Below are 16676 nucleotides of genomic sequence, written 5' to 3' on the forward strand. Positions count from 1 at the left end.
TAATGAGCTCAAATTCTTACTTACACTTTTTAGAAAATTGTTGAAGACTTATTTCTATGTGAAATATTTGTAAGAATAATTTTATGTAATTCTCTTTATTATTCAGTTCTCTTTCAATTTATCTGCATTGAACTGTAAAGGTTTTGTGGATATAAATACATTTTTGCTAAGTTATGCATATGGTAATATCATTTCTTTAGAGACATAGATTGCATTGCGAGATTTTTCAATATAAGTGGTTCCTTCCAGAGTACAAGAGATGCTGAAAATCTTCAGATGTCTTATCTAATTTGGTAAAATCACAATACACAAGAGGTAATACCAGTGGTCTCCAAAGTCCCTCCTCGAGGGCCAAATCCAGTCTGGTTTTCAGGATTTCAATGCATATTCATTGGGGAAATCCCGAAAACTCGACTGGATTCGGCCCTCGAGGAGGGACTTTGGAGACCACTGGGTAATACCATTGAAATAGGAAAAACATTTCCACACAGAAATTAAAACATTTCCCCTGTAACAAATATTGCAGATTCTCATCAATTTACTTTTAAAATGTTTTTGTTTGCTCGGAATTAAGAGATGACCTAGGCATCTGAATTCAAGAAACCATGGAACAAGGCATATGAGATCTCTTAGGGAGAGGTGGAGCTAGTGGATGTTGCAGAGATAGTGGATGCTGTGAATGGGCAGACTGGATCGACCATTTGGCCTTTATCTGCAATCATATTTCTGTGTTTCTATATTGGAAACATGATCACAGATAAAGACCAGATGGCCCATCCAGTCTGCCCATCCGCAGTAATCATTATCTCTTCTCATTCTAAGAGATCTTGCATGCCTATCCCATGCTTTCTTGAATTCAGACAGTCTCTGTCTCCACCACCTCTTCCAGGAGACTGTTCCACACATCTATCACACTTTCTGTAAAAAAGTATTTCCTTAGATTACTCCGGAGCCTATCACCTCTTAACTTCATCCTCTCATTCCAGAGCTTCCTTTCAAATCGACTAATGCGCATTTACATTACATAGGTATTTAAATGTCTTATCATATCTCCCCTCTCCTGCTTTTCATATCTCCCCTCTCCTGCTTTTCCTCTAAAGTATACATATTGAGATCTCCAACTCTGTCCCCATATGCCTTATGACAAAGACCACGCATCATTTTAGTAGCCGTACTCTACAAGACTCCATCTTTTTGATTGTACACAATATTCTAAATGAGGTCTCACTATTCTTATACAAGGGCATCAATACCTCCTGTTTCTCATAATTCAATCATTCACATGTCCATAATCTAATAGATTTTATTTTCAGTAAATTTTAACTGAATAGAATGTGACCATTGTTTTTTTATGAAATTATAGATTACCTATAGTTTATATCCAAACACAGTATTTACCTGAACAATGCTTGTAAGGGGCAATAAGTCAGACAATTCAAACTGCAAAACCATATCTGTCCAAGGATGTAAAAAAAACTTGAAGCTGTCCAGAGAAAAGCAACAAAAATGGTATGGGACTTGTGCCAAAAGATGTACAAGAGGGGATTGGAAGACCTGAATATGGGGGGCAAGATGGCGACGGGGAGATCAGACGCTGTCTGAGCTCCTTAGAAGATGGGCAAAAAAAGGAAGGACCAGGTGAAAGCACAGACTCACCCGCCCAGGAAAAACGCTGGCCCATCTTTAATCCAAACTTCCATCTGGGGCTTTATGGCATATGGGGCTGAAGTGGAAAGTTTGGGTGACTTTAGAGCGGCAGCTGGAGACGCCGCTCCAGCGTTCTTAGAAACTACGCTGAGTCCCGAACAATGCGAGACTCCTCTGAGAACGGTTTATCCGGCAACATCGAAGGAAGCATCACGGAGGTCTGATGCCAAAGTGCAGGAAGTAGCTCCATTTGGTGGTGGGCTGCCATCATCGCCAAGTGCTCCAGCCTCACGAATTGTCCCTCTGCTGTCCTTTGTTGCAACAGTGGGCGGAGAGGATCAGACAGTTTCTGGGCTGACTCCAGGGACGGAAACAGTGAAAGATATGAGGTTGGAGGGGATATCAAGCACATTGCAGTGGTATGACCAAGACACTGTTTCCCTAGGAGAGGTTTGTAAAGCCATTGAAAAAATGGAGCGTTCAGTGAATCAATGACTGGATAAAATTGGTGAAAGGAAACATCAAGAGCAACTGGATATCACACTAGGAATCTACAAAAACAAGAAAAATATCAAGAGAAAATTCTAGACTGTCAGCAAGAATTGGTAAAAGATAAATTATGTGTTCATCAAAAATTGGAGACAATTGAGAACTTTAACAGAAGGGTGTATGTGGTCCCTCTCCACAAAAGTGGAAGTAAGGAAGAAGTAGGGAATTACAGGCCGGTAAGTCTGACTTCTGTGGTAAGCAAATACATGGAAAGGCTTTTAAAACAGAATGGTAAAGTTTATGTAATGGATTGCAGGACCGGAGACAACATGGATTGACTAGAGTTAGGTCCAGTCAAATCTTTTGTAATCCGCCTTGAACTGCAAGGTATAGGCGGAATAGAAATCTGTAATGTAATGTAATGTAAATCTGATCAATTTCTTTGACTGGGTGACCAGAGAATTAGATAGAGGGAGTGCGCTAGATGTGGTGTATTTAGATTTTAGCAAAGCCTTTGACAGTGTTCCATACAGACGTCTAATAGATAAACTGAGTGCCCTTGGGATGGGTCCCAAAGTGATGGGCTGGGTCAGGAACTGGTTGAGTGGAAGACAACAGCGAGTAATAGTCAATGGAGATCGCTCTGAGGAACACGATGTTACCAGTGGTGTGCCTCAAGTTTCTGTTCTTGGGCCTGTTCTTTTTAACATTTTTATAAACGATATTGCTGCAGGGTTGTCGGGTATGATTTGCAGATGATACCAAAATCTGCAATAGAGTAGACACCCCTGGGCACCTTTTTCAACTAGGAGTGTCAAAGTCAGAGGACTAAGGCACTGCACCAAAACAATAGAAAAATTTCTTTAAAATGGTATTTTATTTGGCTTCCTGATGTAGCTCTGCAAAACACAGACTGTTGGAGCCGAGAGAGCCAACTTCTCAGATAAGTGGCTTTTTTACATGCTGTAGAGCCATATGAATAATATTATATATTTATGGAAGCTGTAGCGCTCAATTAAATGTGATGTGATTAAAAACATATGCATTGTGTCAGCGACTTCGTATCGCTGTTTGGCGCCCTGCTGAAGGATTTATGAGCACTTTTGAAGTTCAATAGTTCATTGCTAAATTAACAATTTGCAGCAAGTTCTAAAAAAGTTTATTATTCTGTGGATAAGGGGTTTTGCATTTGTTTTCTTATTGATTCTTTCCCCTTCCCCTAAGTAACAGTTGTCACACTTAAATCCCCTGTTTCTTCTGGATACATCCATCTTTAGAATTAACTTTTAATATTCAACTTTCTTCTCAAAATCTATCTACTTTTCCGTGTCCTCCCTTCCAGTCTATCCATGTGTACCATCTCCTCCCTCTTATTTTTTCCCTATTCCCATCTATCCATTAGGAGCATTTCTTCTTATCTCTTCCCTGCCGCACCCATTGCTGTGCACCATCTCCTCCCTTCCATCCCTGTGCGCCATCTCATCCCTCTCCCATGGTCAGACAACTCTGTTTCCCCCTTCCCCCTCATATGGTCTGGCATCTCTCTCCTCTCCCATGGTCTGGCATCTCTTTCCTTCCCTCCCTCTTCCCAAGGTCTAACATCTCTCTCCTCTCCTTTCCGTGGTCTGCCATGTTTCATGTTTATTAAAATTTGATGCATACGCTTATAACATAGTTTCAAAGCAAATTACAAATATTAAAAAAGGGGTAACAAAAACAATTTGCACATGCCTTTACCAAGACAAACAAACTTACAGACCACAAAGGGATAGTGGGTAGAGCTACATAATTTTAGAAAAAGGCAACGTTGAAGGATCACATAATGGGAGGGGACTAAAAAGCAGGGACAGAATGCTAAAAACAGGAAATCTGCAGAGATGCGTTCGATTAGTGAATTTTAATTTTCGAAAGCATCTTTGAAAATAAATGTTTTCAAGAAACTTTTAAATTTATCTAGAGCAACTTCTCCTCTGATATATCCGGGCGTGAATTCCATAGTTGAGGCGCTGCTACTTAAAATATTTCTGCTCATCTCGTGCTGATAACTTTTAGAGATGGTACAGAAAAAAGATTCTGGTCAGTAGACTGTAGAGTTCTGGATGGAATGTAGGGAATCAATAACCCGTCTAAGAAAGTAAGAAGATTAGTTTGATGGATCTTAAATGAGAGTAATGCTATTATATAGTGATGCGGTGAGATATTGGCAACCAATGAGCATTTTTTAAAAGAAGTGTTACATGATTATGCTTTTTTGAATTTGTTATGATTTTTATTGCAGTATGTTGAAGTCTCCTTATTTGTTTTTGGGTGATAACCTTTTAGTAGAGAATTACAATAATCGAGTTTAGAAATAACAAGGGGGTGAATAAGTATATTGAGTGCCGATGGTTCCAATACTTTTTCTAGTGCCCTGATCATACGCAGTTTGTAAAAGCAGCTTTTTACTGTTTGGCTTATGTGATCTTGGTATGTTAGTTTATGATCTAAAATAACCCCAAGGATTTTTATGTTTGTGACTTGTTGTAGGGGAATATTGTCGATCTTAATTGGTTCCTGTAGATTCATATCTTCTTTCCAGGGGAAAAGAATAATCTGGGACTTGTCAACATTAAGGGCTAACATATTTAGCTTCAACCATTGGTTGATTTGATCTAATTTTCCCTTTATATCACGAATCTCATTTGGATCCTCCGTGTTAAGGGGATACAGAAGTTGGATATCATCCACATAAGCATATGGGGTGAATCCAATTGATTGGGCCAGTGTTATTAATGGAGCAAGAAAATATTGAAAAGGAGCGGCGAGAATATGGATCCCTGGGGGATTCCATATTTATATAGGACGGCATCCAATGTAGAATTATTAAAGCTAACTTTAGAAGTTAGTTCAGAAAAATATGAATTGAACTAGTTGAGTACTTTGTCATTGATGCCTATGGTAGCTAACCTATTGAGAAGGAGTGAATGGTCTATTGTATCAAATGCTGCAGAAAGATCCAAAGATATTAGAATGACAGATTTGTGATGGTCTGATGGTATAAGATTGTTGTACTGAGGCCAATAAGGGAGTGTTCGGTTGAATGGTGGGTTCTGAATCCAATTTGGTTTAGATGGAGAACATGTGTTTTATCTATGAAGTCCAATATCTGGCATCACTCTCTCTCCTGTCCTTCCATTCCGTGGTCTGGCATCTTCCTCTCCTTCCCATTCCAGTGGTCAGGTATCTCTCTCTTCCCTCCTTCCATCACCCTTCTCCGAAATCTGACGTCTCTCCGTCCCTCCTCACCACCACTATCAAGTCCAACAATTCTCCCTCTTCCCCATGTATACCATCTCTTTCCCTCCCACTTCACACACTTATGTCTGAGAATTTTCTTTTTCTCTTCCCTCACCCACCGACAGCATCTCTTTTCTTCCCTTCCTATCCCCAGCCCGTAAAGCCTCTGTCCTTCCCAGGCCGTGCAGCATCTGTCCTTCTTGCTCTCCTCCCCTTGCAGCATGTCCTTCCCTCATTCCCAACCCTAGTCCTCCCCTCTCAGTTGAATCCTACGGTACGACAGTCCTCAGTTCCCGACTCTCCCACCTACCACCTCCCCGCCACTGAAATTTAAAATCTTTGGGCAGCCGATGCAAAGCCAGCCTCCCGCAGTCAACCTGCCCCGGAAGTGTTCTTTCTGCAGCACTTCCTCTTCCCGTGTAGGCAGGATGTTGCAGAAAGAACTCTTCTGGGGCAGGTTGACGGCGGGAGGCTAGCTTTGCGTCGGCTGCCCAAAGATTTTAAATTTCAGTGGTGGGGAGGTGCTAGGTGGGGGAGTCAGGACTAGAGGAGGTTGCTGGAGAGTGTAGTGTCAGGCGCACAGTCACCACGAACCTTCATAAAATGGCCAGGCGGGCCAGATTCGACCTGCAGGCCTTGTGTTTGACACATGTGATGTAGACCATCTGATGCTGTCATTTACCCTCACTACCAAAGCACATCATCCTACTGATACTTTTACCAATTCTTTTTACCCCAGAGTGGGGATAACAATTGATGGCCTAATCTCTAAGGGAACAAATTAGAACTCTTAACAGATGAAATCTCATGTACTTTTTAGAGAAAAACACAGACAATTCTAAGCCATTAATAAAATTACTGCATTCCAAAATGCTTATCACTCCCCATACAGCATTGTCTGACTTAATGCTACATTTGCAGTGCATTTGGAAATGATAATGGTTTGGTTTGATTTATTTTTAGGAAATTGTAAACATTTATCCATCAATAAACCCTCCCACCTTGACAGCACATCAGTCAAACAGAGTCTGCAATGCCCTGGCACTGCTGCAATGTGTTGCATCACATCCAGAAACCAGGTAAAGCTTTTATCTAGCTTCAGAGAGCCTTGAGATGCTTGTGGATTCTTTGCTTGATCACTGTATGTGTAAGACTTTTTTTTTTCAGTTTGTTTATACAATCTGGGAAGGTTTGAATCTCTTTAAAAAGGTGGTAAATAAGTCCTAATAGTTTTAAAAATCTAGTGTTCAAACCTTAAATCATGGGATATAAGTCAATGTAATTCAAAGTAGCTTGTGTTTTGTTCAACTTGTTCCTTTAACTTTATATAGTGTCTTTCTTCTTGCAGGTCTGCATTTTTGGCAGCTCATATTCCCCTCTTCTTGTATCCTTTTCTGCACACAGTTAGTAAGACTCGCCCCTTTGAGTATCTGCGACTTACTAGCCTTGGAGTAATTGGTAAGAGGCAGTAATAGACTTAGTAAATTTATGGGGGAAAATAACTGGTGATTGGTGTGAGTTTTATTCTGGTACAGTGGTATCTCGGTTTACAAGTGCACCGGTTTGCGAGTGTTTTGCAAGACGAGCAAAACATTTGCAAAATTGGCACCTCGGAAACCGAGCATGCCTTGATTTACAAGCGCCCCCCCCCCCCCTGCACTACAGCTCCCCCCGCGATCCGGCACACCCCCCCCCCCCCCCCCGCCACGATCTGAAGTCCCCTTAGACCCACCCGAACCCACTTCTTACTTTCATCTCGGCACCGGCATGTCCTGTGCGTTGGTGCCAGTGCCCGAAGATCGGCCTCCTCTTCTTGCTGGGCCTTGAGCATCTGCGCATGCTCAAGGCCTGCGAGTTCACACTCTCTCCGAGAATCTCGGAAAGAGCGTGAACTCGCAGGCCTTGAGCACGCGCAGATGTTCAAGGCCCAGCAAGAAGAGGAGGCCCATCTCCGGGCACCGGCACCAACGTACAGGACATGCCGAGGCCGAGATGAAAGTAAGAAGCGGGTTCAGGTGGGTCTAGGGGACTTCAGATCGCAGCGGGGGGATGCCAGATCGCGGGGGGAAGGGTGCCGGATCTCGGGGGGGCCTTTGGGGGGAGCAATGCCGGTTCTCGGGGGAGGGGAGGATAGAGCAGCGCCGCTGGCCTTGGGGGGTGGGAACGTATCAAGAAAGTTTCCCTTATAACCTATGTGGAAACTCGCTTTGATATACGAGTATTTTGGTTTACGAGCATGCTTCTGGAACGAATTATGCTCATAAACCAAGGTACCACTGTATATCGTTCTAATTCCTTTCCCCCAAGTTTATGAAAACGGTCCGCTGTAATAGCCTTGCCAGTTGGAGTCTAAGGCTTAGATACCATGGATTTCTGGGGGGGGGGGGCATCATTTCTCCCCTTTAAACTTGTGGTTTACATGGAAATATAAATAAGTGAGGGGGAACCCCCACCACTCTTACTTTTGTTAAGCACCTATGGATCAAATTATCTGGCATGAGCTTCCTATGAAAAGGGTGTGCCCCAGGTTGTGGTGCAGATATAGTCCAATATTTCCTCTACTCTCTTCACTTCCCTCCCTCCCTCCCACCTACCTACCTACCTACCTGTTCAGCATTTGCCCTCAAACCTCCTTCCTTTTGCTTGTGCTGTTGCAATTGCTCTGCCGCCATACCCCCCAGGCCTGTCGGTTTGCAGCAGTAACCAAAACACTAATATGGGCAGGAGAGCCTTCTAGCCCAGGTGTTTACAGCTCACAAAGACCGTAGTTGTCCTGCTCCTTTTGGTGCATACCTCCTGTTGTCAGGGGGGCAAGGCCAGCAGGATCTATGTGAGCTGGAAGCACCTGGGCTCGAAAACTCTCCTGCCCCTATCGGTGTGTTGACAATAAGTAGAAATAAGGCAGTGACATCTGTAGTCTGAAGTAATTGGAGTGGCAACAGAAGGGCAAATCAAAGCAACATTTAGACACATTGTTGACCACTACGTCACAAACCTCCCCACTCCCCTCATACACACATTTTTTAAGTTGGCAGTATAAGACACCGAGCCCTAAAGAAGTCCTCCATCTAGCTTCAGCTACCCGGTAAAATCAATATAATCGATAGCATCATTCAACAAATTATGTTCTAGACCTTGCCACTTTCATTTCTGTATCAGACTCCATTTTCCCAATAACGGTGTTATCCCTTTTAAACTTGTCATAATCACAATTTTAATTTTCTTTTTTATATTGCCTCAGGAACTGCATACACTCCTTCCACTGCCAAACGCTGCTTAAAGCAGATAGGTTTTTGTTAGTGTAGTAAACTAAACTAAACCATAAGCTTATATACCACATCTTCTCTATAACAAAAAAAAAAAAAAAGCTCTACACGGTTTACAAAAATTAAAAGGGGGAGGCGGAAATTTACATTTTTGAAAATAGCCAAGTTTTCAGGTGTCTTCGGAATAGTTGGAAAGAGCCCAGGTTGCGCAGCTGGGCAGAGAAATTATTCCAAAGCTCTGTAGTTTTGAAGTGAAGAGATTTCCCTAGTTTTCCAATGTAGGTAACATTTTTTAGTGAGGGGAAAGATAATTTGAGCCTCTAAGCCTCTCTTTCTAAGCCTTTCTACTTTTCATTGTAGTTTCTTTCTATACCAATTACTGTAAACCGTGTCGAGCTCTACTTCTGTGGAGATGATGCGGTATACAAACTTAAGGTTTAGTTTAGTTTAGTTTAGTTTGGATAGATCTGGTGATGTCCAAGATAGAGGAATTAAAGGGGGAATGTGGAGACCATCGGTCTTGAACATTTTTATTTTGGGTGTCAAGGACCTGCTTTCAGATAGGGCCAAAGATTTTACAAAATAGTATGGAACCTTGTGAAAAGATATCGAAAATCTAAGTAGCAAACTTACTAAACCATGACCCTTAACCCACCTACCCTCCTCCCTTCTTCTGGAAACCTCTCTAGACAAATTTAAGGCTATCTTAAAAAAATTTATTTAAAGATATGTTTGATTGGGTCCAAATCACTCCAATGCGCTGGACATTTAAGATGATTTTTTTTAGCCTCCATGCCAGTGTGCAGAGCACAGCTCCTTCCCCCTCCCCTTACTCTGTGTGGAAGAGAGACAGTGATTAGAGCAACAGCCTCAGCACCCTGAGATTGTGAGTAGAGAATGACACGGGGAAAAATTCTGTCCCTGGACCACCATCCTCTGCACCGCCCCGTCCCCGCTGGTCCTTTCACCGCCCCATCCCCGCCGTCTCCTTCACCACCCCGTCACCGTCCCCGCTGTCTCTTTCACCGCCCCGGCCCCATCTTCAGCGTCTTCTCCTCTCTATACCCCCAGCACCCTTCACGCGATCCAGCAGCTCCCTCCCGCCGACCAGCTGAGCATTTCCCTCCTTTTCGTCTTGAAATTGGCAAGTTCTATAAGGCTACGAGCTGTATTACAGCCGGAGCTTTGAAGTCGCGTCGGGTTGCCTGCTTGAAAAGTCTCCGATGCAACCGGAAACAGGAAGTTGCGTCAGAGGAGACTTTTTCCAGCAGGCAACGCGACACGACTTCAAGGCTCCGGCTGTAATACAGCTCGTAGCCTTATAGAAATCGCCAGTTTCAAGAAGAAAAGGTAAGGGAAAAGGAGGGAGGGAGAGAGTGGGCTGCCGGATCAAACGCTCATTCACCGCGCGTTCACTACTTGTTCACCACCCTGTGCTTCCATTCACCGCTCCACGGGGCGGTGAATGGCCTTGTCCCCGAACTCGCGGTGACCTTTTTTTTGGTCACCATTTTAGCAGGTTAGCCGCGGGTAACAGCCACCGTGTCATTCTCTAATTGTGAGTTAAATTCCCACTGCAGCTCCTTGTGTCTCTGGGCAAGTCACTTAACACTTCATTGCCCCAGGTACAAAATAAGTACCTTTTCTAAAATATTTAAACCGCGTTGATTGTAAGCACACCAAAAAAGCAGAATATCAAGTTCCATCCCCTTTACCCTTTATCCCCCCTCCTTCTATCAATTTATCGTACTTCAGTTTTCACGCTCCCTACCTCCATTTGCTAGTTCTTTTGTTATGCACATCTTTTGATTCTGTGCACTGCTCAGATACTCCTCAATGGGTGGTATATCAAGTGTCTGATAAACTTGGAAAGACAATGCTATAAATAAATATTACACTGGGTTCTTGGAGCACCAATATACCTACTAGGAAACTAGAGCAAGCTGCATTGTTAGATTTCTACTGAGACACTGCATCCTTCACCTCAGTCACAGCTGCAGAACATAGCAGATTCTCACCTGATACAAATAGGGGACCACAAAAAAAGCATGCAGACCAAAACCGAAATGGATAAAACAGCAACAGTAATGCATTTCCCAAAGTGAGCACCTAAGAGTCCTTAGTAGTATTAAATAATTTTCTTTTCTACCTTTTGTCTAGGCATTTTATTTTCTCGTAACCTCACTTGTTCTCCCAGTCCATCAGTGAACCCCCCACTCATACCTACCATTTTCTAGGTCTTTGCTATGCTCTCCCATCCATAATTCCCTCTTTATTTATTTATGTGTTTATATACAACTTATAATCTAAGTGGTTTACATTCAGGTACTTAAGCATTTGTCCCTATCTGTCCTAGTAGGCTCACACTCTATCTAATTTACCTGGGGCAATGGGGGATTAAGTGACTTGCCCAGGGGCACAAGGAACAGCATGCTGAGACTGTGCCACACTCTTCCCCTCCCCCCTCTTTGCCTCCCAGTACTCTCCCAGTCATCTTTTGCTTTGTTCCCCTGCTCCCTATCCCTAATTCAAGTCATCTTTTATTTTTCTTTCCCACCATCACTATCTTCTGCTTTTTATAGGGTTTCTTCATGTCCACTTTCCATTCCTTCTATGTCCCTGTCTGTCCTATCCAGCACCTCTCCATTGTGTCCGTATGTTCAGCATCTACCCTCTGTGTCCCTGCTAGATCATTTGGGGATGGGGGTCACTATGCTGGCCTCACAGGAGCTAGCGAAGGGACGGAAGTAATTTTTGGCAGCAACTTTTGGCACCCTCCAGAGGCCAGTGCTGTCCTTTCACTATCACAGTGTACCATTCTGTTTCCAACGGGTCACAATCTGTTGCAGATAGTGCTGATTTTGTGTTTTGAGCTGGAACTTCACTACACTGCACTGATGACTCTTCCGCCACTCGGTTCTAGATATCTGGCAGATTCCTGCAATTAGTGATGCATAAATAAATTTTAGGTATATTCTATTTTATTTTACATTTACTATACCACTGCAACCATGCAGGACAGAACTAAGCAGTTTACAATCTTAACATTTTAAGGGAAAAAAGGAAAATACTATCGTATAGATAGGAAAGAAGCATATCATTCACACAAAACACAGGGTAGAATATAGAGACAGGACTAGTGGTATAATGATTCTGCATGGAATAACCTGAATGCGTTGGAGACCCAAGTTTTTCATGCTAAGTAGACAGGAAAACTTGGGTGAATAGCCACATCTTGAGGGCAACTTTTGAATTCCTTAAGGGAAGGAATAATGATGATGGGTCTGTAAAGTAGAATGCTTGTGATGTGTAGGATTACTGCTTGGTATTTGTACAGTCATGACGGATTCTGCGACTAGGATAGCCATTCCATCAGATATTTGGATAGGAGTGTTTTAGGTTGACTATTACTGGATTTGTTTTTATTGTAAACTTCCTTGAATGATTTTAGCCACTCTGACACAATATAGGTTGTAATGAATGAAATTTAAATATTTGAGTAAGAATATTCTTGCTGGTCTGGTCTTCAGGTTTCATTTTAAGTAAGTTGTTTGTTTTTTTGTTGTTTTGGGGTTTTGTTTTGTTTTTTGCATTTTCACCCATGTAGCAGAGGAGTCTATAGGAGCAGCTTGAGATACAATATGGGTCTGTGTAGTTCCCAGCAGAAATTGAATATTTTCTCTCCTCCTTTTTCATAGCTCTTTATCAATTATATGAGTAGATTTACAGAGATTTGCTGGGTTTGACCACTGTTGGAAGCAGGATACTGGGCTTGATGGACCTTCGGTGTGTTCCAGTATGGCAATTTTTATGTTTTATATTTGCTTTATAGCTGTCTGTTAGAGAATGGGTTTACCCAGTTGAAATATAATAAATTCTCTTATTTTTATAGCTGGATATGTTTATTGGGTGCTGTAAATAAGAGCATACTCCTGAAACAAGAGGCTACTAGTCTCTTCTACTGTACAGTATTTCATTTCTTCGACAATCACTCTGCTGCAAAAATACAATTTTTATCATTAATTTTACAAGTTGGTGATCTTTAATCCTTTAGAGCCACAAGGAACAAACAAAAAAACTTTTCAATGAACTTCTATTTCATCTGGATACTCTGTCCTGTTTTTTGCTTGCTTGTTCCTTGTGGTTTATCCCTGGAGGGCAAATTGGTCTCCCTTCCCTTTTGTAATCCTTCAGAGTAACATGAACAAGAGTAAGAACGTGTCTACTGAAACTTATAATTAAAAGTACTTGTTCCTGAGTTATAACATGTCATAGGAACAAAATTGTTCCTTGCCCCCTCTGAATCAGGTTTTTGGTTTGTAAGGTGTTTGACTTGACCAGTGTTGTGCCTAGTACTGCACACACACTGAGAGAATGCCCTATAAATGAGGATAAAATAGATATTGCTTTCTTCAGAGCTTTTCTGAAAGGCAAGGCATTACCTTAGTGTACGTTCATAAGCATGATGACTTAGTGCAGAGTACTTGAAAAATTAACTGCAATGTCATTAAAACTGTAATCTTTTTCCATGTAATTATACTTTTCAGGGGCACTGGTGAAGACAGATGAGCAAGAAGTCATCAACTTTCTACTTACTACTGAAATTATCCCACTGTGCTTGCGCATCATGGAGTCAGGAAGTGAACTTTCCAAAACGGTAGCTTGGTTTTATTTCCCTCTTCTGATTCCACTGGCCTGCTTTGTGTAGGAAATGAGGATAAGATCATAGGGCCTTTATGCAGAGCTTGATAGTGTGTTTGCTCAATTAGCAAATGTACATAGGATTTGGGGGGGAGAGAACACCTTTTGTCTTGTGCCTTTGATCAAAATTAACTCATTAATTACATGGCACTTGTCTCCTGTTGTTCATATTGCCAGCAAGTCAGTTCTTCAGTATATTTTCTGACCTGGCAAGCAAATGAAACTTCTTTCTCTGGGGTCTCTTCTTTCCCCACAAGTCAAGGCAGGGCTTTTTTTCTTTATTATTTTTTTGCTGTTTTGGGGGCTGATGTGTTTAAGCTGCTTTTCATACACTTGTAATAAATGCCTTACTACAGCCAAGTTAGTGTGAGAACAGAGTCAGTATTGCAGTCCCTTTTAGGTAACTTTCAGTGATCATGAAAATAGATATACCTAAAGATTAAAGCATAAAGATTTTTCAATAAACAAGACAAATTCTTGCTTTACAAATGGACTATATAGTGGTGCTAGAAAAGGTTCAAAGAAGAGCAACCATGATGATAAAGGGGATGGAACTCCTCTCATATGAGGAAAGACAAAAGGTTAGGACTCTTCAGCTTGGAAAAGAGACAGCTGAGGGGAGATAGGATTGAAGTCTACAAAATCCTGAGTGGAGTAAAACAGGTACATGTGGATCAGTTTTTCACTCCGTCAAATATTACAAGGAAATACTTTTAAAACCAATGGAAGGAAATCTTTTTTCACTCAGAATAGTTAAGCTCTGGAATGCATTGCCAGAAGTTGTGGTAAGAGTGGATAGCGTAGCTGGTTTTAAGAAAGGTTTGGACAATTTCTTGGAAGAAAAGTCCATAGTCTGTTATTGAGAAAGACATGGGGGAAGCCACTGCTTGCCCTGGATCAGTAGCATGCAATATTGCTACTCATTGGGTTGGCACCGTGAGAACGGGCTACTGGGTTTGATGGACCATTTGTCTGACCCAGTAAGGCTATTATGTTCTTATACTGCCCTATGAACTTCTAAAAGCTAAGTTACTCAGCATTTCATATTCTGCTCTTTTCACTGTTTTCCAATATTATATCTGCTTAATTTATCTTCTCCTCCTCCCTGTTTCTTACTTAAAAAACCACAAAAAATAAACCCTTCTCTTTCCTCTGTTAAATCTTATTATCCCAGGACAAGCAGGCAGCATATTCTTGACTGATGGGTGACGGCACCGATGGAGCCCCGGTACGGACAATTTTAGAGTGATTGCACTCTAAGAACTTGGAAAGTTCTAGCAGGCCGCACCGCGCACGCGTGAGTGCCTTCCCGCCCGACAGAGGCGCGCGGTCCTCCAGTTTCTTAGTTTCCGCGGAGCTAAGAAGTCGCATTTTTCAACGGCTGTTGAAAACTTTTCTTATTCACCTTCCCGCTCGCGAAACCTTTTTGGGAATATTCTTTCTTTCTTTCTTTTCTTTTCTCTAAAAAAAAAAAAACCGAGTATTTTTTCGTTATTTTTTTCTTCTTTTCGGTTTTGCCCCGGCGGGGCCTGCTGCCACCATCAAGGCCTCGGCCTTCGATTTGGCAGAAGCCGTTTTTACTTTCATGCCCCCCCAGCCAGGTTTTAAAAAGTGCCAGCGGTGTGCACGGCCTATATCCCTCACGGACCCGCACAACTGGTGCTTACAGTGCCTAGGTCCTGAGCATCAGGCTTCCACTTGCACCCGCTGTGCCACTTTTAAAAAACGTACCTTAAAAAATCGCCAGATACAACAGCGCTTGCTTTTCGGTGCCGATATGTCTGATCCTGCGGCATTGACACCGACATCGGCCCCATCTCAGTCGGCACCCACCTCGTCGACACCGCGCAATACCGCGTCGGCGTCGCAGCATCCAGGTAAGCCGGCTAAGAAGCCTTCCCCGCTGGAGCATCCTCCGGTCTCGATTGCAGAGAGCCCAGTCCTGCCGACCGTGAGGCGCCCGCGGAAGCACTCCGCCCCTATCGAGGTGAGTCCCTCGACCTCGGGCTCTTCATCTCCGGGGCGTCGAGCGGCACCGCAGGTACCGCAAAAGAAAAAGGCGGTACCGGTGCCTTCTTTGGATGAGCACATTGCAGCCGTCCTACAGGTGCAGCTCAAGGAACAGTTACAACTCCTCTTTCCTGCTCTGTTGGCACCGAGCCTTCCGGTCCCGGTCCGGTCTGAGCCACCGGTACCGGCAGTGGAGCAGCCTCTATTGTCTGCGTCCACTGCTTCGGTACCGGTCCACTCTGCCTCATCGATATCGATGCCAGTCCTCGCACCGGAACCGAGGGCCCAGCATCAATCCGGGCAGACTTCGGCACCGTTACAGTCGGTAACATCTCCCGGTACCGTATCTATGCGATTTGGTAAGTCGGCACGTAAATCCCGACACCTAGAACCCTCTACTCCGGAGTCTCGAGACCATAGCTCCCATATTAGGGACCCTGATCTGTGGGGTGACTCCGAAGAGCCTTTTCTTTCTGAGGGTGAGTGTTCCTCGGATGAGGATGATCCTGCTGTTCCTGATCCATCCTCCAAACATGATTCTATGTCTTTCACTTCCTTCCTGAAGGACATGTGTGAATCTCTTTCCATTCCTTTGGAGGCGGAGTCTAAAAAATCCAAGGCCTTTCTTGATGCCCTTGACTTCGATCAGCCTCCAAAGGAATTTTTGAAACTCCCTCTTCATGACATCTTGAGGGAGACTTTCTATAAGAATCTAGAGACTCCCTTGACCATCCCAGGAGCTCCCCGTAAATTAGATTCTTTATATAAGGTAATCCCTATTCCTGGATTCGATAAGCCACAGCTTCCACATGAATCTCTGCTTGTGGAATCTACACTTAAGAAATCCGCTGGAGCTAGTGTATATGCTTCTGTCCCTCCTGGCAGAGAGGGCAAAGCCATGGACAAATTCGGTAAGAGGCTATACCAGAATGCAATGTTAGCTAATAGATCTGGTAATTATGCTTTTCACTTTTCTTTTTATCTTAAGCATCTCCTTACCACCATGGCTTCCTTTGAAAAGTACCTTCCTGAGCGGAAACGACAGGCTTTCCACCACTGCTCGTCTTCTCTTTTCCAACTCCGTAAATTTATGGTAAGATCAATTTATGACACATTTGAACTTACCACTAGAGCCACGGCCATGTCTGTGGCCATGCGCCGCCTTGCCTGGCTTAGAGTATCCGAGCTTGATGTCAGAGCTTGATGTCAACCATCAAGATCGGTTGGCTAATGCCCCATGCCTGGGGGATGAGCTCTTTGGGGAATCAATGGACTCGACCACCCAAA

The 16676-nt window shown here is 43.1% G+C and overlaps 1 protein-coding gene across 2 annotated transcripts in view; it reads left to right on the forward strand.

Moving 5' to 3' along the window:
* Nucleotides 1-16676, forward strand: part of CNOT9 (CCR4-NOT transcription complex subunit 9) — a 38013-nt gene that overhangs the window by 6327 nt on the left and 15010 nt on the right. For both annotated transcript variants that reach the window (XM_033944520.1, XM_033944519.1), the window contains exons 3-5: nt 6376-6491; nt 6761-6870; nt 13226-13335. In XM_033944520.1, coding sequence (XP_033800411.1) covers nt 6376-6491; nt 6761-6870; nt 13226-13335 — 336 coding nt within the window. The remainder of the gene's footprint in view (nt 1-6375; nt 6492-6760; nt 6871-13225; nt 13336-16676) is intronic.

This window comes from Geotrypetes seraphini, chromosome 5, assembly GCF_902459505.1.
Source record: "Geotrypetes seraphini chromosome 5, aGeoSer1.1, whole genome shotgun sequence".
Lineage (NCBI taxonomy): Eukaryota > Metazoa > Chordata > Amphibia > Gymnophiona > Dermophiidae > Geotrypetes > Geotrypetes seraphini.